This window comes from Triturus cristatus, chromosome 1_2, assembly GCF_964204655.1.
Source record: "Triturus cristatus chromosome 1_2, aTriCri1.1, whole genome shotgun sequence".
Taxonomy (NCBI): Eukaryota; Metazoa; Chordata; class Amphibia; order Caudata; family Salamandridae; genus Triturus; species Triturus cristatus.
In genome coordinates, this window is record NC_140580.1 from 278,897,201 (window position 1) to 278,919,808 (window position 22,608).

General features: G+C 41.3%; 1 protein-coding gene across 3 annotated transcripts in view; it reads left to right on the forward strand.

Annotated features, from left to right (window-relative positions):
* LOC146867159 (uncharacterized) overlaps positions 1–22,608 on the forward strand; it is a 316,562-nt gene that overhangs the window by 94,537 nt on the left and 199,417 nt on the right. For all 3 annotated transcript variants that reach the window (XM_085603705.1, XM_085603703.1, XM_085603706.1), the window contains exon 2: positions 20,602–20,747. In XM_085603705.1, coding sequence (XP_085459831.1) covers positions 20,602–20,747 — 146 coding nt within the window. The remainder of the gene's footprint in view (positions 1–20,601; positions 20,748–22,608) is intronic.

Sequence of the window (22,608 nt, forward strand, 5' to 3'; positions counted from 1 at the left end):
TTCAGTTGAGATGGTGGAGGACATTACGTCGGCCATTCTGAGGGAATGCCACCTGCCAAGTTTAGAGATATCCACAGGCCCTGGGGACATCTCTCTACATTGACAGGAACCACTGCCATAGCTGTTACTGTCAATGTAGGAAAAGACTCAGGGATGGTTCCTAGCTAGAGGGAAAGTGAGTGGAGAATTTTCCTTCCCATTCCAGTGTTTATTTAGGTGTTTATATTTTTTTAGCTAACTGAATAAGACTGCTTTTAACTTAGCTTTTAAAAACAGTTTTAAACTTTTTTTTAGTATACTTTGCACTTGCAAGGCACTAATACTCTTTGGGGAAAGAAACGCTTGAGGGCATTTAGCAAATTTTTTGACCTCACTGACTATATGGCTGCGTTCAGAGCTGGTAGTCTTTCTACAGTGTATCAAAAACAAGAGAAAAAGGGGGACCAGAGAGCTGATTAAGGTCCAGTGTCCATGCTCCCTATAACAATATATAAACCCCCAAAAAAGGGGACACTGTTCCTACGGCCAGGCGCGAAATGTCACCCAGGCCCAAAAAGAAGAAAAGAGAGAGAAGAGTGAAAAGAAATCCTAGGTGAAGGATCCACTCAGCCAACGGAAGACCACTCTTTGTCCTCTAATGCCCTCACACACCCCGAAGGATGTCATGCTTCATCATCGGGCAGTGCTCCAAGAATGACATCCTTCGGGGTGTGTGAGGGCATTAGAGGACAAAGAGTGGTCTTCCGTTAGCTGAGTGGGTCCTTCACCTAGGATTTATTTTCACTCTTCTCTCTCTTTTCTTCTTTTTGGGCCTGGGTGACATTTCGCGCCTGGCCGTAGGAACAGTGTCCCCTTTTTTTTGGGTTTATATAGTCTTTCTACAGTAACTGATAGTCGCTTTCTTCATCGGCGCTCTAGTCTTTACACAGTCATACTATTTAATGGCAGCTGTTGCGCCGATGTGCTGCTGGTGTTCCGACGTCGATATCCGGCTGGGTCCTGGGTCCAGGATCCCTGCCTGTTTTAAAGCAGATACACTAAGCTACTCATCGGCAGATATGATGAATCTCAGTGTACTGCCTGAGAAAGTATGTTGCTACTCCATGGACTCAGTTAGTCTACCCGGTGAGTGATCTTGCGTAAATGCATAATAAACATGCTATTAAACATGCTAAGAACGAGGCAGCACTGGAACCATGTATTTCTTCTAATGGAGGGAATCAAGTCATGCGAAGTCAGCCTACTCATAGGTGGCACATGTATTTAGTCAATGGCAGATCTCTCCCTAAGCACAAAGTGGAATTGCTTATCTTTTTTGAAGAAACCCGACAGAGGCACTCTGTGGTATCTTCCTTCTCTATGTGGTTGCAAGGGATGACATAGTTAGATTCTTTAATTCTAGTGTTGCTATGTATGACATATACAGGAGATGTAGAATCTATTGGGTGGAAGGTTGGGAGGAGAAAGTTCTTGTTGAAGACAGTTGGAGTTGTGCTGTTGTTCTGCTTACTGGTGGATAGGATCTTTCTTTAAGGATTAAACCATTTAAACATCTTCATCTCGTCTGAGCTTGTTTATGGAATATAATACTGGCGTAGTCGGCAGCTGATCACAAGAAAGTCAAGGAAGATCCTAACACGAGACTGAAGGACTTAAAAAGACTCTCAACACTGTGTAATAGTGGATGGTGAGATCTTTACAAATCTCTTAGTACTTTACTCACTGGCTCTCTTCGACACACAACGCTCACTCATATCTGCGTGGTAAGCTGGGTGTTTGAGTTGGGAGCGATCGGTGTGTGGGGCTTGCCGAGTTGGGAGCGATCGGTGTATGGGGCTTGCTGTCTTTGTTAACGCTCACTCGTACCCACTACGTGCTTTTTAAGGGATTAAGTCCTTTCTGCAACGTCGCTGCCTGCGTTCTGATCAGCGCTACTAAAGAGGAGCTCAGAAACTGTTAACGGCGTATTTTAAAATTGCACGAGTTGGAGAGCTAATGTCACTTTTCTCACTTGTTTTTATGCTGCTTCAGTTGGAACAATCTCTGGGCTATGTTTTGTCAACTTGGTAAACTTTAAAATCGTTTACGTCGTGAGCGGCTTTAAGCAGTTTTATTTTTTTTTTAAAAATACGTACACGAACAGTTTGCTGGAAGTTCTACTCACAGGCGCGTGCAAGATTCTATTGTCTTTGTTGGAGTCTTCTGTCGTCTTTGTTGGAGCCTTTCGTCACGCAAGCGCAGTCTGGATAGGCGAAGCGTACCTACGTGTGATGTCATGATCGTACGTGCGCTTGTCCTCGTTGTTGCCTATTAACGCAACACGTCTGGATAGGCGAAGCGTACCTACGTGTGATGTCATTATCGAACGTGCGCTTGTCCTCGTTGTTGCCTGGTTACGCAGCCCATTGTTTTCATTATAGAGCGCGCATGTAGCTGCGTGATTTCTCAGTCATACGGCTGTGCCTTATCGAGGACGCTTCAAGCTTTTGTTTATCTTCGAGTGGACTTCTACATTTCGTCAGCGATAGGCACGCTTTTCTGGTGAGCGTTTTGCTGCTGGTGTGAATAACATTTACGTGCTTATGCTGCGAGGTGCACGCTTGCTTGCTACTTTGCATATTTTTATTTTTTTTTATTAATTCGACAGTGACACGCACACTTCTCTGGTGCTTGTTTTGCAAATATGTACACTGCTATACTCTGTATTTGCGTATTATGTTTTTAACTTTTTAGTGTGCAATTGAAATTAAGGTGGTTTATGTCACATTTCATGTTAAATTAGGGTGCTATCCAAGGTATTCTATGTGTGACAAGGTTATTGTTAAAAGGTCACTTTGAAAGGGTAGCATACATTAGTCAAGTTTTATATTAAAAAGGGGAACATTAGATGTTTGGAGCAATGCAAAATGTTACTGCGGCTCCATTTTTTTTGAGTTCTCCAGGTGAGCCTACCATTAAATGGAAAAAATGGAAAAAAGTTTTTGAAAGGTATGCGAGGGTATGTGGTGCATCATTAAGTGCCGAAAGGAAAACAGCTTTACTACTTCACTGTTTAGGATCAGAAGGGCAAGATGTTTTTGATCATCTACCAGATTTGCCTTTTAATGAAGCTGCTGGTTTGAATGATTATGAGATCTGCATATCTAAACTGGATAAACATTACCTTCCCAAAGTAAGCACAATTTTGGATAGGTATCATTTTGGTAGAGGATGCAACGGGAGGAAGAAACGGTTGAAAGTTATTTAACGGACTTGAGGAAGTTAGCATCTTCATGCAAATTTGATGCTTTGTTGGATGAGCACTTACGTGATCAGTTCATGTTGGGTTGCAATATGGATAAGGTTAGAGAGGAATTATGGGCGAGGGATGAACCAACGTTGGATGAGGTCATTGCGGTGGCCAAAAGAATCGAGCATTCTTTGAAGTGTGTAGCGATAATTAGTAAAGATAAGTCTGATGGTACAAAAGTACAAGCTATAGGAGAGAAAAAGTTGCGACCTGTGATTGAAAAGAAGGTGTTTCCTAGGGTGCAAGATACTAAGGAAAAGTATACGAATAGCATGCCTTCCTCTTTTAGGTGCTTTAGATGTGATAAGTCTGGTCATCTTGCAAATGATCGAAATTGTCCTGCTCTTAATAATATTTGTATTAAGTGTAAAAAGAAGGGGCATTATCCTTCTGTTTGTAGAACCAAACCTACTGCAAGGGTTAAAAAAGTGGATGTATGTGAGGAAGTTGTTGAATCTATGAGTACAGATGAGTATGAGTGTGGGCAGATTGTTTCGGAGGTGATTTGTAGTGGTAATAAGAAATCATGCCCTTTTGATGATATCCTTGTGGATGGGATTTCGACTCGTGTCTTGTTTGATTCTGGTGCAAAGATAACAATTGTGTCCAATGACTTGTATGTGAACCAGTTGAGAAACAAGGTGAAATTGTTCAAACCTGATATAACGCCAGTTGCTTATGGGGGCGAACCAATAAAATTACATGGGTATTTTGTGGGCATGATTGAGTATCAAGGAAGGATGACTTCAGGAAAGGTGTATGTATCGAAAAAAGGTGATAGTTTAATAAGTTGGTTACATCAGGGTGACCTTGGTGTGTATTTGGATCCCAATTCAGATCCACAGATATTGCTGAAGGATCCTGTGTGTGCAGTTGGTAAAGGTGATGAGTGTGAGTTTACAAGGAAATTGAAGATGCGATTTCCCAATGTGTTCAATGATACGTTGGGTTGTTTGAAAGGGTACCAGCATAGGATTAAGCTTAAGAACAATTCGATTCCGTTTACGTCAAAGGTTAGGGGCGTACCTTTGTCCGTTAAGGATGAAGTAGAGAAGGAATTGGAAAAGTTAAAAAAAAATGGAATAATTGAAGAGGTTGAAGGAACTGAGTGGCTTTCTCCGGTGGTCGCAGCTAGGAAGGCTAATGGGGATTTGCGTCTATGTGTAGACTTGCGCCAATTGAACAAATGTGTGATTGTGGATAGGTATCCTTTACCGAACATAAATGAGTTGTTGGTTTTGCTGGGTGGTGCTAAGGTTTTTAGTACAATCGATCTTACGTCGGCATACCACCAAATTGAATTGGAACCATCTTGTCGAGATCTTACGGCATTTATTACTCCATTTGGAACTTTCCATTTCATCAGGATGCCTTTTGGTCTTGTTTCTGCCTCCTCGGTTTTCCAGAGGGTGATGGACAGTTTACTTAGAGGTGTGAAGGGCGTATGTGTTTATCAAGACGACATACTGGTCTTTGGTGATGATGCGGAGCAACATGATGCTCGTCTTGAAGCTGTGTTATCAAAGTTGAGTAGTGGCAATTTATCTGTGAAAATTGAAAAATGTAAATTTAGGTCAGATTCATTGAATTACCTAGGTCATAACATCTCTGGGAAGGGTGTTAGACCGAAAGAAGATTTGCTTAGTTCAATTCACAAGTTATCTCCACCTACTTCTAAGGATGAACTTATGAGTTTTCTTGGCATGATCGAATATTATGCAAAGTTTGTTAAAGGGTTTTCTGAACACACGTCAGAAATGAGATCATTACTTAAGAAGGGTGCTACCTTTGTGTGGTCAAGTGAGTGTCAAAGGGAATTTTTGAGTATTAGGGAAAAATTGGCGTCTGCTCCATTTTTGCAAAGTTATGACACTAGGTTGAGAACCATCTTGACTACGGATGCCAGTTTGAAGGGTCTTGGTGCTGTGCTGCAGCAGGTGGGTTCAGAAGGTGTGAGAACTGTTATGTTTCTTTCTCGTGCTTTGAGGGATCCGGAGTCACGGTATTCGGTGGTTGAGCGGGAGTCCCTTGCAATTTTTTGGGCTGTGAAAAAGCTAAAGAAGTTCTTGTGGGGAATTGACTTTGAAGTAAGAACAGACCATAAGCCGTTGGTGGAAATATTTGAGGAGAAGGGTTTGGATTTGATATCAAGTAGGATTACCAAATGGGTGATCGGACTTCAGGAGTATTCTTTTTCTGTCAGATATATTCCTGGTGTGGACAATATGGTTGCGGATGTGTTTTCGAGGTTGGTCCCTCAGAATTGCATTGATGGTGATGAGGTTGAAGAAGGTGATGAATGTGTTTGTATGGTTGAACCGCATCATATTTCAGAAGAAAAATGGTCTGAGGAAGTAGCACAGGATGGTACACTCTGTGAGGTAATGAAGCTAATTCATGGTAATTGGTTGAGTGCAAAGTGTTGGTCTGATATGATGAGACCTTTTTGGTATGTGAGGAATGAATTGGCGGTTGATGGAGGTATTCTATTTAGGGGTTCTAAACTTATTCCTCCGGTAAAACTAAGGAAGGAATTAGTGGAACTTGGTCATGTTAGTCATCCTGGGATTACTAAAACCAAAGAGAGGTTGCGGTCATCTTATTGGTGGCCAGGTATGGACAAGTTTATTGAAAGAGAGATTCGTGAATGTGTCTTGTGTAATCTGAGTGACAAATCTAAGATTCCTAGGGTACAACCAATGATTGTGAGATCCCGTCCTAAGGCTCCTTGGGATGAGATTTCAGTGGATATTTTGGGCCCTATTAATGTTAGTGGTTCCCAGGTCTATCTTTTGGTTGTGATGGATATGTACTCTCGCTGGCCAGAGGTATTTTTTTTGGTTCATATTGATTCTATGAATATCATCAAATGTTTGAAGAATTTGTTTGGTAGAGAAGGTTTCCCCAAATCTATGCTGTCTGATAATGGGGTACAGTTTGTTTCGAAAGAAATGGAGGAATTTTTGAGCTCTTGTGGGATTGTGCACAAGAGGTGTTCTCTCTACCATCCTGAGGCAAATGGGATGGTGGAGATTCAATAGGGTGTTAAAGGAGACAATTACTCTTGCGAAGTCTCTTTCTTTGGATTGGAGGGGTGAGGTTTTGAAGAAAGTTGAGGAATATAGAAGAACTCCTCATTCCACTACAGGGAAAACTCCATTTTTTTTATTTCGTAGAAGAATCCCCAACACTTTTTTGGATCCCAGTTGGGTCAATGAGTATGGTGTGAACAGAGGTAAAGAGAATGTGTGTGATGAAGGAAAACTCAAGGTAAGAGAGGATTTTAAAGCTGGTGAGAGGAAAACTATGTTTGATACTAGGGAAGGTGTCAAAGCGTTGAAGGTGAAGGTTGGTGACTTAGTTGCTGTAAAGAAACCTGGTCAAACTGGTAATTAAAATTTAAAGTATTTTGATCCAATGACCGTTATTAAGGTTTTTAGGAATGCTGTCAAGACGCAAGATCACCGTGTATGGAATCTGAACAGAGTTGTTCTTTTCAAGGGTGCTCATCATAAATTGGATGGGTCTGTGGGAAAAAGAAATGGGGAGAATTCTTCAAGTGTGAATCCACGCACTTCTGCAGAGGTGCTCCGACGTTCGTCGAGAATTGCTACATATCCTGGTTATCTGAAAGACTATGTGTAACTTTGTACATATATTTCTTAATTGCTACTTATCCTGCTTAACTGAAAGACTATGTTTAACTTTGTACATATATCTCTTTTTGTGTTTTTTATATAAGTGTTTTGTGCCAATGTATTTTTTTTTTGTTTTGTTATAAGGAAGGGAGATGTGTGGTATCTTCCTTCTCTATGTGGTTGCAAGGGATGACATAGTTAGATTCTTTCATTCTAGTGTTGCTATGTATGACATATACAGGAGATGTAGAATCTATTGGGTGGAAGGTTGGGAGGAGAAAGTTCTTGTTGAAGACAGTTGGAGTTGTGCTGTTGTTCTGCTTACTGGTGGATAGGATCTTTCTTTAAGGATTAAACCATTTAAACATCTTCATCTCGTCTGAGCTTGTTTATGGAATATAATACACTCTTTCTAACATAAACATGGCTTAATGAAGACGGTGTGCCAGATATAGCAGTAGCCCTTCCGCCAGGGTATGCAATTGCCACTTCTGACCAGACTGACAAGGAGGAAGGAGGGGTTGCTATTATTGTAAACAAGAATTAAGACTATAAATGTACTCCAGTCTCAGTCCCTGGCATTGAAAGCCTGCTATATTCTATCAAACTCTCTCATGCTTATACATTTTCAGGGAAAATTGTCTACCGCCCACCAGGGTCAGCCACAGAGTTTATGAAGACCATGCCAGATGTACTGGCAGCCCACAGTCTCTGGACAGCTACTTTTACAGTACTGGGTGACTTAAGTATTCATTGTGAGGATTTAGCATGTATGCAGGTTGCTAATTTCTACAGGACCTGTCGGTGATCTATCAATCTCATCTGGTTAGCTCTCCAATGCATAATAAGGGGCATATTTTGGACCCAATCTTTACTAATATAGCCAACATGGCAGTTGAGCCCCCTCTGCCAGTTGTCTGGACAGACCATTACCTTATTCTGTTTTCAATTCCAAAAGTAGGGGAGCCTATACCTAAAGGTGTACATTCCAAGACGACTCAGCAATAGTCCAAATTGGATATGACCAGTTCGGAGATGGCCTTATGTAAGTCAGTACCAAGCCCAATGCAAGATAAAGACGTTTCTATATCCTACTTAGGATTTAAAAATTGGATCAATAAGGCCCAGGATAAACGAATTCCAATAAGAACCCGTTAAAAAGCGTAATCGTGGGATAACATTAAATGGTTTTCACAGGAGCGAAGACAACTAAAAAAGGAATGTAAAAAGTGTGAAAGAATGTGGAGAGTCAATTATGACGGCACATGTAAACAGGTCTATAAATTATCTTTGAAAACATTACAGCAGGCTATTCAAAGAGCAAAGATGAATTACTTTTCAGAGAGGATCAAGCAATCCTCAAATTCTTCAAAAGAAATTTACACAATTGTAAATTCCTTCCTAAAACCTGATATACCAGAAGCTGGACCTCCTCCATCTGACTCACACTGTGAATTTCTTGCGAACCACTTTCTTGGGAAAGTGAGGAGCATTTATGATGCTCTATCGGGATTGGTAGGTCACAATGACAAGATAGATGGAAGATTCACAATCAATACCATTAAAGTTGAACTTTCCAAGTTTACTCAACTGGTTAACTAGGAAGCCATTGCTGTGGCAAGCTCAGTTAAATAAGGCTGGCCGCTTGACCCTACTCCAATAGATATCCTTCTGAAAGGGGAGATGTGATGCGTTCCGCTTTGACAGATATATATATATATATTCTGTCTCTGAACAAATGCAGTGTTCCGTTCTTTACTTAAGAAACCCACACTGGACCCGGAGGTCGTAGAAAATTTCACACCTATATTGTTACTCGCTGGAGTCTTAGAGAACACAATAAATGGGCATCTTGCGGAATACCTGGATACTAATAACATCCTTCACTCCACTCAAATAGGATTCGGCTCAAGTTGCAGTGAAGAAACAGTGCTTTTAAGGGCCATGGAATATCTTAAAATGGTCTTGGACCAGGGTGGTTCAGCGGCACTGATCCTTCGTGACCTAAGTGCTGTATTTGATATGGTATCCTTTCTTGTCCTACTCCATCGTTTGGAAGAAGGAGGCGTGACAGGGAGTGTCTTAAAAGCGGATCTTTCAGGTTAGTGAGGGGCCCTTCCTTTCTACAAGCCATCAGTTGAAATATGGGGTACCTAGGGGCTCCTCCTGGAGCCCTACACTTTTTAAACTGTATGTTCGCCCTCTATCTGATATCATCGCTCATTCGGTTTCACAATGGTATCTAATGCCAACGATACTCAGATTATTGTCTCTCTATCTCGCGATATAGGTTCCACCTCTTTGAGACTTAACAGTTGTCTAGAGAAGGTGTCCAATGGATGGCAGCTAGCTGCTTAAAACTAAATAGGGATAAAACAGAGGTCATGGTAGTTGGTAACAATCCAACATTTTGGGACCAAATTAATTGGCCTCCACACCCAGGGAGTTTTTTCCAGGGGTATGTTGGTCATTTTTTATTTTTTCCTGTCCCTCACCACTAGGTTTTTCCTAAGCAGAGCAGACAGTATAATGCCCTTCCTGAAATGGCCCATACTCAGTCGTACTGTCGGAGGAAGTTTTTTGTGGACAGAGCCTACAGGGCATGAGACAACTGAATACTTAAGCTCTGCCCATCTCTAAATGAGGCATGAGGGCCGAGGGTTTTGCATGCAGGGTACTCCTTTGTGTATTTAAATAGGGTACCCTCTAAGCCAAACACTAAAGCAGGTCCTTTGTATTTCTTTTAGATGTACTTACGTTTTTATTGATTATTATTACTAAACTAATTTTTCAGATTGGCTACTTTCGCGAGCATTTTACATTTTTTATACTTTTTGAAACTTTTCTCTACTTTTGTGACTTTTTTTTGTGGTTTGGACTGTGAGGTTCTTTTTTTACAAAACTGTTTTACTGTAACTGTATTGTTTGGTGAGTTTGTTATGCACAGTATCTTGCGTATTTCATCAAAACTTTACTTGCTGTTCACGCTAAGCTACCAAGTGTGAGTCAAGGCTCATGCTAAATGAATCTAGTTTACCTTTGTGGGTGCTTCTGCTCTAGCTCATAAACAACTCACATCACAACTGTGGCTCTCTCTCCCACAGTCTAACATTTGGAGTCTTTTATTGTAATTGTGGTTTCGTATGTTGTTCCCATGCACCTTACTATTGAGGTTTTAGGGTGAGCCAGCTTCTGCATTTCCAATATCATCCACCTTCCTCTCATAGATTTAAGATGAACCATCTTTTGGGTTAATGTATGAATGCAAGTGAGGTGTAGGCAGCTTTGTCCACCACCACTACCCTTACGCAGGAACTAGCAAGGATGGTCTATTTCAATTCTGTTATGTTACTCCGATTTATAGCGCGCTGCTACTCTGGATTGTCCCAGCACGAAAAGCCAGTATTGAAAACAGTAGGGAACTGGGGGAGATTATCAATTAGATAAACAGCAGGGTTTTTAGTCTTTTCTTGAACATGCCAGGGTCGTGAATGGTGTGCAGTTCAAGGGGGAGAGAATTCCAAGCTTCGTCCGCTTTGAAGGATAGAGAGCTACCTCCAATTCTTACCCGCCGAAAGCGAGGGGTCGAAGCTAGGCACACAGATGCCTTTGTGGAGCATAAAAACTAAACCGCTTCCTCAAATAGGGGGGCCCTAATCCATAAAGGGCTGAGTGGGCCATTGTGAGAGCCTTCAATTTGACTCTTTGGGCCACTGGAAGCCAGTGCAGATGCCGCAAATGATGTTTTACGCTGGACCTGCCCGGAAAACCCATCAGAGCTCTGGTCGAAGCGTTCTGTATTACCTGGAGTTTCTTGAGCTAGTATCCTGGTAGGCCAATATAAAGTGCATTGGCATAGTCAAGGCAGCTAAGGATCAGAGCACGGTTGACCATCTCCTTAGTAGACCTGGGTAATAGAGGAAGAAACTTCCTAAGAGACTTCGATGTGCCAAAGCATTGGCCGGCCAGTTTCTTTACTTGTGTAGAACCTGAGATGTTCCTCGAACCAAACGCCTAAGTTCTTCACTGCCTATCCCGTGGAACTGGGGAGGGGATATTCTGACAGTCAAAGGGCTTCCCTGGACTGTGGGGGAAAGGATCCGAATAGGAAGATTTCGGACTTGTCCTCATTGCACTTTAACTGAGTGGCTGTCAGACAGATTTTTGCTTTCTGCATAGGCGATGATTTTTGCTCCAAGCTCCTCAGCCAGATAGACCAGAGGGGTGAAATATACATTAAAAAGGAGGGTTCAGGGTAGAACCCTGAGGTACTCCAGTGGTCACCTTTTGTGGGGTTGATGAAAAAGGAGGTAGCCACACTTGCTATGATCTGTCCGCCAAACATGATTTAATCCAGTCCCACGCTGGGCCGATGACACCAATGTTCATGAGGCGCGCTAGTAGCAGTGAGTGTGGCACCGTGTCGAAGGCGGCAGAGAGGTCCAATAAAATCAGAGCCGCTCTCCCGCCCCCATCCAAGCATTCTCTAATGGCTTCTGATATTTCCACAAGCGCCGTCTCCGTGCTATAAGTAGCTCTAAACCCTGACTGAGCAGGATGTAACGTTCCTGAAGTTTCTACAAAAATGGCCAGCTGCTTAAAGACCGCCTTTTCGCATACCTTGGCTACCGCTGGAAGGAGGGAAATGGGGCAATAGTTGGCAGGGTTGGCCGGGTCAAGAGAAGTTTTTTTTAGCAGAGGGAGAAGTTTGGCCTGCTTCCATTCAGGTGGAACTGTGGCAGATTGGAAGGACACATTGATGAGTGAATTAACGTCTGGGTTAACAGCTTCTGCCACAGCGGCCAGCAAGCAGGCCTGGCAAGGGTCAGTTGGCAAGCCAGATTTCAGTGATTTCAAAATAGTCAGTGAGTCTTGCTGAGCAACAGCAGAAAATTCAGACAAGGAGAAGGATGAATTAGAAGCATCATGACTAGGGCTGGCCGTATCCAGCGGGATAAGCAGTTCCTGTTCAGAGTTGGAGACATCAAAACTGGCTTGTATTGACTGGATTTTATCAATGAAGAAATTCGAAAGTTTCTCACACCAGATGGCCGACGGAGGCAGACATATCTCCTCTGCCCTAGGGGTCACAAAGCTTTGCACAATGGAAAAAATTTCCTTGGCATTAACTTTGTTATCTATTATTTGTTATTGCAGATTTACTGTTTTGTAGTACTTTAGAAGGTTGAAAGGTGGAATCAGACCTACTAGGACTCAAATCGATGACCTGCAGGTTAAATGTGGACATCAGCAGTGAAAGCTTATCTTACATAGTTATCTTAAAATTGTAATGGCAGATGCTGGGACTGATCAATAAGAGGATAACTTAATGTAGCTTATTGAGATGTCATCACAGTCAGACAACATAGAATATATATTTTCTTTTAAAGTCATTAAGGGGTTCAATTGGCTTTTGATGCCACCACTATTGCCCCTTCTTTGGTATAATGTCAAATGGTGCTTCATATGCATATATAGTTCACAAGGCTTGCGCACCTCTTTTTGTTTGTCACAAATAATTTAGAATCTTGTTTCCGATATTTTGGATTATATTAAAAGTGATTGTATCCCTGTTAATGTGATCACAGGTTCTTCTGCCTGTTTTTAGCACAATGGCATTATAAATGGAGTCCTTCATAATGACCCAAGCATGAATAATAACATTCAAATGCAGCTATTACCACAACAGTCTAAATAACATGTTTTACATTATACAGTTTATCAAATTCATTAGAATAAAAGGCAGAGCCAGTAAATAACCTACTGCTTGCACCAGTTGTCTGCACGGGGCTTGAGCTATCATGGCGTCAGTATTTTAAGGGGAACACCAATTCACTATGGGGCTGAGATCTGGGAAAATGCCAATTCTCATTTGCTGACAATTGCGGAAAACAATTTCATTTGGAAATTGCTTGGCCTCCCACCCAGCTCACCTTTTATCCCCATGTATTTTGATGTGGGTATGAAAAGAAGCACCGATTTGTCTGTTTCCAAAAGAGTCTATTGGGTTCGACTCTGGATCACACCTGAACTCGGAGTTTACTAAGACTCACTGATTTACTAAAATCCCCAGGAACATCCCATGGGTTAAATTTGTTACGGGCTGGTTGGGTAAACTTGGGATGCAGAATCACTGAGACAATGCAACTGTCACTTGCAAAAATTACCTCAAGATGATCAAAGCTCGATATTGGGCCTACATAATAATAGCTCTAGTGGGTCCCTGACTACTCTCTTTCTAGATTTTAAGTACTCTCCTGTGTTCGAGAAGTTTTTAGACCTACTATTCCTGCCCTTAACTAGAAACCTGTAATACGCTTTCGCCATGGATCTCTCCCGTTATAATCCTTTACAAGTAAATGGTACCCAAACCAAGATCTTACAATCTGTCCTGCATGTGGTTTGAACGGCAAGACTAGATACATATAATGTTCTTTTGCTCTGAGTATCATAATCTATGTCGCAAATTGATAGTGCCCATTTGCCCCGATATGGGAACAAACAGTCACTTGGCAGCTTTTACGATTATAAAAAGTGATTCATCGACAAAACGAGTATTTGCAGTCAGCAAATTCCTACAAGTTGTTTGGTTTAAGAGAACAACAACTTTAAAGCCAATTGCTTAAAGATGTACCAATATTGCTAACTAAATATGTTTTCTTATTTGGATTGCTCCTTGCACATTAGTACATGTTGCACTATGCACAGTCACGTTATGGTCTTACTGTACTGCCTTTCAGTGTCTTTGAGAGGATGTTGTTCTATGAAATTGCACGTGGTGGTCTGTAGATGGCTAAATTTTATAACACTGCTTCGGTCAAGAGAACAAAATTCTAAAGCCAACTGTTTTTAGCCATGTTTTTAATGAAATATACATTTTAAACCATCTAGCTTTTTGCACATAGTATCGGTTGCAGTTTGCATGGTCACTTTTTGGACTTATTGTATGTCTTATACTGCCCTTGGAAGAACGTTGCTTATGAAATTTCATAAGGTGGTTAAAAAGCTTTAATCCTATTTTAAGATAATGACGAATTGGAAATGATTTATCCCACTGACCTGTGACAATTATCGCTATTTTTTTAAAAACAGATCCCTCTAAATGTGATCGATATGTATTTTGTGTTTATGTGTTGGTATTATTGTATTTTTGTTTGTGTACACTTTAATGGTTATTGATAACCGAATAAAGTATTTCCACTACTACTACTAATTCACCACCTTCTGGGACTTGGATGGTCTACTGTGCAAATTACCACAACCATCCAGTCATTTTGATTTTGTCCAAATAACTTCAGTCAGTAAGTCCTAGCTAGCACACCTGAAAGTTAACCCTTGCGGGAGTCATCTTTTAAGTATTCGCTATTCACCAACACGTTCCAAGTGGTAAAAGTGTGTGCACCTAGGACGAGAAGCCAAAAACACCCAGGGCTCATTATGATTTAGGAAGGAATCACTTCTGCCCGACACCGACTCGGTCATGGGACCGACCGACACCTGGTTGGCAGTCCTGACCGCCTCATTAGGATGCGACCGAACACTGTTTGATTGCCTTCCTGTATTTCACTATCAAAGCATGCATTACGGCAGTAAACCAGCCGTAATGCATGCTCCAATAGTGAAATGGGATGTGCGGTTCATCCCTCCACGCTTTGGCAGGCACCTTGCGGTGCCTGCCTCAAGGTGTAGGGATCAACACAGGGGCACCATATGTTCTCCCTTGGCCTCCAACCAAAGGCCGTGCACCAAAGGGGGCCCTGCTGGGGGCTCTCAAACACACTTTCTGACATGGTTTCCATGTCAGGCAGGCTGGCATGGAAACCATGTCGGAAACTGTGATCGTTATCTCAGGGGCGGAAAGACCCGCCCTTGAGATTACTTGCTGTCCTCCGACTGGTGGACAGGATCTCTGAGCCCATCGGAAGCCAGCCGGAATGACCAGCTGGTGTCCTTTCCGGTTGCCTCGAATATAATGAGGTAGTCTGAAAGGAAACCAACCAGCCCATTACGATGGGGCCCTAAAGGCTCCGACCAAAGGTTGGAGCCTTTACGGGCCGTTTCGTAATTGGCCCCTTAGTAACAAAGTAATAAGTGCCTCTTTCACTTGAAATGTGTCCACTAGTAACTACTAGAGAGATGGATGGTAGCTGTAAACTTCACTTTTAACTAGAACATTTGGAAAAATTGAAAGCTATATTAGAGAAAATAAATGACTAAATAACAACAAACGCTATTGACATATTTGACCGGGGCAATGGAAGCAAGCAAATATCCTCGGTAGAGGAGTCACTAGAAGTAACTACACAATGTATAAACGAAGGGAACAAAACCCAGAGTGAAGTGACAAATAGAGAGATAAATACAAGGGCGGTAAGCCGTAGTGTATCTCAGAGCGGCTGTGTCCAGAACATGACTGAGCAAATAACACTTAGCGATCAGGATTCATTTAGTCAGCCCCCACAAAAGTGGACAAAGATGCCATTACATATAGATAAGAGCACCGAGGTAATAGGGGCTGTGGGACACAAAACATCTACTAATCCGACCAATTCTACCACAGTAAATATGCTCAAAAATGCTAAACCTGCTAAAAAAGGAGTAGGGGGGAAAAGAACGACATTGAAACGCCTGGCAGAGAGACCCTTGGCAGAGAAAGATAGTAAACTAAAACCATCCGCCAAGGAATCTGACACTAGAAATCTATGTACCCTTGTACAGACCTGTTCCTGAGAAATTCACTTACAAAGATTGAGGGAAGAGTAAACATGATAAAGCAGACACTAATGGGTCTCTTAGACAGAGCAGACTCAGATAAATATTCATTCAATAAACACGGAGAATGGTCTGATGGTAAGGCTGTCACAGGAGGGGGCCTTAAGACATAGAACGAACAAGGTCAGCCCCACCAAGTCGGAGAATGTGTAAAATCTAATATGAGCAATTGTCAGCAATAGGACCACCCTTTGCCTTCGTCTACCCCCTCATTTAATCAAACTGACCAGCAGCAGAGTATTTTGCAAAAAAGGGGGAATAAGGAAGTAACAGCGAAAAATTACACCATCAACCTGACTCCCTCCCACTAACATAAAGTGACTTTGTTTACTAATGCTAGCCTCGTTGAGCCACCTTATTTAGATTTACCACCAGTGTGTACACCATACAAGATAATACTTGCCAATACACCAAAGATAAGAACTGAAGACACTGAACCTTGGGAAACCCTAAGAAACAAGGCTCTCCATTGGCTAAGTACAAGGGTTGGACTTACTGAGCAACTTTTCATGGACTTTAAAATGGCCAGGAGGGTAAAATGGGTAGGAAAAGATCGAAAGACCCTACCTGGTGACTGCGTGGTATTAACGTTTAAAACGCCCCACCTAGTCGAAAAGATCTTGTGGAAGGGAGGAAATAGATCTGTGACCATGGGTGGTATAAACATTCTGCCCCTAGCCTAGGCTATTTTTATAAACCCCCAACTGTGATGGAGAGAGGAGGTATCGATCGAGTCAATGAAGCAAGAAATGAGCATGCATATAATATACCGATGAGAAACCGCTTTGCACCGTTGCCCTCCTTAGAGCAGATAGATTGACTAAACTTCCAGCCTAATGACACCTCTGCTACCCTACTCGCCCAAAATACGCAAGAACTAGACCGGATCAATATGATCAATCACACCGTTCCCTTACATGAAAGAGTAAGCCCGCAGAATCAGAGCATAGTACAAATAGCAAACCATATAAATAGCACTGAAATGCTGGAGCCAGTGCAAAGCGCAGAAAAAATTTGGATTTTATTTCCCAATTTACCCATAAATTCACAAATTGACAATCAAATCCAGTCAAGAGATAATAAGAATAGTATCACAATACTTTACTGGAACGTAGCTGGTCTACGCTCCAAATTAGAGAATCAGCTCTAGCTCGATTTTGTGAGAAAATTTAATATTCTCTGTTTACAAGAAACATGGTCTCTTGAAAGAAACACATATAGAAGGGTATAAGACATTTAACCCATCAGCCATACCATCGGCAAGTGGGAGGCCTGTGTATATATGTATCGAACCTGTTAAGGGTAAATAAAATATCTTTTATTAGTACAGAACCCAATAACCAAATAGTGACCATGAACATAGACAAGCGGGACTCCGTTGTCCTGATTAACTTTTACAATAACGCCCAGAAGGAACATGTGGTAGATATTTTAAAACAGCTTAGAAGTGCTTTACAGGACATTCAGAATGATAGTAGGGAGAATGTAATATTTGTGTGGGGGGGTGAATTTAATACTGCTTTGTGCCCACATAGTGATGATGCAACATGTGGACTAACAGATAAAAATTATTGTAACCTACCTCATTTCTCACATTGTGCACACGGAGACGTTTTGAACGAGATTTTATTTCTTCTGGATATGGGTTTTGCAAATGTACTGAGTTAGCCACCTATTCCATTCACACAGACTTTCAATGGGAGAGGGTTGAGTACGATTATTGATTTTGTAACAATTCCAAATAGATTTGCTTCCAGGCTACTAAGTTTTAAAACACATAAGAACGCTCTTAGCGATCATTTTCCCTTAAGTGTGGTTATATCGGTTTCTACAAAAATACAGGGAGCCCATACTAGGGGAATCCAACCGATACAAGATTTGGTAATAGATAAACAAAATGGTTACTCTCTAAAGTGGGCACAGGTAGAACCACTTGTAATTATCAAAACAGTGGTAGAGAATAGTTTGGAACAAATTCTGAGATGTCTGGACGAGAGTACACTATACGAGGAAGTATTGGATTCCTATGTACAAATAACAGAAATAATTAGGAACACACTGAAAGTTGAAATAAAGAAGGGGAAAAAGAAGAATAATGGGTGGTTCAACAACAAATGCACAAAAGCCTATACCAGATTAAAGCATGCATTACATAAAAAAGAGAGGGATGGAGCTGAAATAAGGCAGTATAGGAAGGCATATAATCAAGCAGTGAAAATGCGAAAAGGTGAAGTAAAAAGGAATACCTGGGCTGATTTACATAAGGCAAGTACAGACAGGGATAGCATCGCCTTCTGGCGTGTGGTCAACTCTCCTGTTTTTGAGATCTGAAGAGACCCCAACCATAGAAATTGCAATTGATGAAAGACAGTGGGTAGACCATTTTTCCAAAATGTTCAGCAAGACAAAGGAGGATAGAGGCACAACTGTGTGTCCTGTAACTTGTAGTCCTCTAACACAAGATTTTTCAATTAATCTAGAAGTTACCTTAGAAGAGGTACAATCTGCTCTGAAAGCTAGCAAGGGTGGAAAGGCACCAGGCCCAGACGGGATTACCTGTGGACATATTTAAACAAAACATAGAACTATGGGGCCCTTTAATAAAACAAGTGCTCGCAGCCTCTTGGAAAGTTGGACTCATGGTAACTTGTTCTGAGTCACTTATGGTACCAATCTTTAAAAACGGTGATAGACGTGTTATCGTCCGATTTCCCTGCTGGATTCAGTGGGAAAAGTGGCAGGCCGCATTATATTAAACCATCTCCAGCAATGGGCTGAAGATAATAACGTAATATCGGACCTACAATTTGGCTTTAGGGAGGGCCTAGGAACAATAGAACAGGACCTCAATCTAACAATTCCAATGGTGAAATACACTAAAGTGAAAAAAGGAAAACTGTACCTAGCTTTTATAGACCTCTCCACTGCATTCAACTGTGTATCCCACTAAAAATTATGGAATATCCTTGCAGCAATGGGGGTCGACCCTCCCTTAATCCAAATCATAAGAGAACTTTATTCGAAAGCAAGAGCTAGGGTACGTTATGGACCGAACGGAGAATATACAGCACCATTCCCAGTGGAGAGGGGGGTCAGACAGGGCTGTGTCCTGGCACCCTTCTTGTTTACCTTGTATACCAACGGCTTATAAGGAGTCATGCTCGAAAGGTGCCAGGACTTACTGCAGATACATAAACGATCCATACCTACCCTACTTTATGCAGACGATGCAGTGATAATTGCCCAAACACCATTAGAGTTACAACGGGCCCTTAATAGATATAATGAGTATATGAAAAGCCTTATCCTAAAAATTAAAGTCACCAAAACTTTTATAATGAACTGTGGGAGGGGTGGTAGCAATTAGAGGACCATTTTTGTCGAGAACAAGAAAGTTGAAAACACAAAGATCTATCCTTACTTAGGCATTCTTAGGGAACGTGGCAACAGGCCATAAAGGCTAGGAAACGTCTCTTTATGAAAACTACAACAGCCCTGGTAAATTTTTCACAGAAGTTGGGTAAGAGGCCCCTAATGGAGTTGATTAAGATCTACCAAGCCAAGTGTGTCAGTACAGCAATATACGGGGCTGGGAATTTTGGATACTATAATGTATCCGAAATACAGAGAGTGGAGAATGCGTTTTTACGGTATTTACTGGCTGTCCTTGTTCAATGTCAACCTATATTTGCCATACAGAGCTGGGGTTACAATATATTACAGATATAATAAGGGTGCAACCAGTTTTACTGTGGCACCGAATCTGGACCTCATCAAAAACAACATTCAACCAGAATGTCCTAAGTGACACCCTCAAGTTAGAACAAGCCCTAGATATTAGGTGGCTGAAATATATTAAAGATTTTATGATGGATTTGGGGCAAACTGAATTTTTTCTTAATCCTTCACTGATTTGTTCAATTCCTAGAAAAGCTTTTAAAAAACTATGTATGACTCACCTGGAGGAAATTAGACACGCCAGTGAGGTTTTCAAACCGACAGTACAAACGAACCAGTTGATTCTCTCTACTACTGTAATGCAACCATACTTAACTTATTACATAACTGGGTACGACAGATTTGTTCTCACACGCTTTAGATTAGACCTTTTCCATTGATCAGTACCCTTCCCTATGATAAACGACTGGTCCAAAAACTTAGTAAACTGCCCATGTGATGGATCTTCACCCCAATCAACAATCCATGATGTTTTATTTTGTAAATACTATTCGGACCAAAGAAAGAGGTGGATCCTACCTATCTTGAGAGACTGGGGTTTGAGGCAATGTCGCCCTGTCTATTTGGCACTGCAGTTTTTAGATAGTTAATGCTTTACAAGAAACACTGCTCTTTTTTTGAAAAGTGTAATTAAATATAGGAAACAAGTGTGAATAAAAAATAAATAAAAAGGAATTGATCTTAACCGGGTGTTTTAAATAATTGTGATTCATATTGTGAAATGATGTCTTTAATGGCTAATGTGCAGCCTGAGCATGATAAAATTATTCTGATTTTTTAATAATTGATTTTAACTGGTTGTTCTGGAATAACTGTGATGTATACTGTGAAATTGTGCTTTTATGGTTTTGTGATCTAAAAACGAAAACCGAATAAAGCTAAATTTTGATTTGATTTGATTTGACTGAATAACTCAGGAATTTTGTATTGTCAGATATTCAATGGAACGCATTTGGTTGAAGAACTTCTTTAAGAGAAGTAGACTTGAGAGAGAGCATGGATAGTGTGAACCTCTCACCATTTGCTTAGAAAAACAATATATTAGCTTTGTAACACACGTATTTAATAAACATATTATGCTGATAAATACAAAATGCCTACTATTCACATACACATGGACACAGCAAGCCTCTTTTCTATGTATGATATATTACATTATTGCAGCTATTAAAAGTCCTTCAAGACTGGAAGTCAGAAAAGCTTCAAACAACAACACTAAGTGAAACAAAAAATTCCAGGCCGAAACTAACCGCACAAGAAATAAGAGACCTCAGGTTCGTCTTCAACTTGGCTGATACGGACGGCAAAGGGTAAGTCTAGTGGACCCTTCCTATTTATGCATTAAATTAAGCTTTGTTAAGTCCTCAGATAGTTGTCTGAGAAGTGGGAGGATCATCAGCCCATGGTGCTGTCTGCCCCCCCCAAAAATATTCCTGGTTGCAGGCCAGTTAGGTCAATAAGGTTTTTTTAAAATCAAATGCATTCATTGTGGTACAGAACAGTATACCAGCTAATCCGCAAGACCTGTTCTCAGGACTTTAAAACAAAAAGTTCTAGAAAAGCAAATCTTTCCCTTTTCTGAGTTTGATGATACAATTATGTCGTGTTTGATACTATATCTGTGGATCCTCCTGCTTTTAGGGAATAATACAAGAAATTAATGATTTTTAATTAGTACTGTGACATTTGTGAGCTGCACATATTGCACATAAGTGAAATATGTTAAATTTCTCATCAAGGGGTCAATATCGAGGAATGCATGCTCTCATTGTAAAGAGCGGAGGTCCCTGCACCACGTGGCAGGCACCTCAAGGTGCCTGCCACCGGGTACAGGGATCAACAGGGGAGGCCGCAACCGGAGGCCTTGTATACATAGGGGCCCTGCTAGGGGCCCCAAAGTCAGATTCTCACAGCCTTTCTGTGTCGGAAAGGACGGCACAGAAAGGCCGCGGGAATCTGCCATCGTAATCCCTTGGGCGGAAAGAGCTGCCCTTGGGATTACAGGACCCTTTTCAAGTGTCAGACGGGCTCTCTGAGCCTGTCGGAAGCCATTCGGAAAGCCCGTTCGGATTCCTTTCCAACTGACCACATCATAATTGGTTAATCAAAAAGGAATCCCAATGGGACATTTCGATGCGGTCGGAACCGTTTCCGACCGCATCGAAATCGGCCCCTAAGCAATGTATTACGCCTTCGAATATTGGTTTGTGCAGAAAACGTCTCGACATATTCTGCTCAAACTAGTCTCCTTCTGGTATCTTATAAGACATTTTTAATGCGAGGGCCATGCACAATTAAAAAATGTTTCTGGAGATACCAGCAACTTCTCTTCTCTCTGTTCACAGAGCTTTGAATAGCAGGCCATGTTTCCGGGGCAGGACATATATATTTTAGGTTTGCCTTAAAGGAAGAAGTATTAACAACATTTATGAAAGTTTGACAGCTCTCTGCCATATATATTATACCAGCTCTGTTGAGTGTTGAAACATGGCGGAGCTATCCTATGAACGGCCCCCCACTGAGTTGTGTGGTCCTGTTGAAATGTGTTTATACATTTACATTGAAGGTGTTCCAGGGCAGCTAAAATACATGGCCTGGAAAGGGAAGCAACTGCTGAATTGTATTGCTACTGGTCATTAAATGTAAAGCAGCCTTAATAAGAAATGCTGATATCGCCCATGATAGTATAGTAATCTTGGGGGAATAGTTGGTACAAGCTGAAGCATTATAGGTATGATAGCCCTAGTCAAAATTTCTGGTGCTGTGCCATTTTCGTCTTTTCAGTCCTCTTGAGAATGTACATTAAATGTATGTCATATTCCTAAAATGTGTTGGTACTGTCAAAGAAAGAGTTAGATGTAGTGGTTATAATAAGACTGATATGGTTTACCCATGATGGGGTCCCGAACAGTATTGCCCAAAGCATTGTCTTATGTTGCAGGGCTTTTATTTGATAATGATTCATGTTACATGCGAGACAGGCCTGAGTGCATTTAAACATGACTGGATTTACTCTTAAGCATTCATAACGTTTCTCCACAGAGGAATCCATAAAAAACAGGTGTCCTTTTTCCCACTTCATGGGATTTCAAAAGTACCCACGGTTTGTGGATTTCCCTTGAGAGAACAGAGTATTTAGCCAAAATATAGCAACACTCCAGGTTTGTTCTG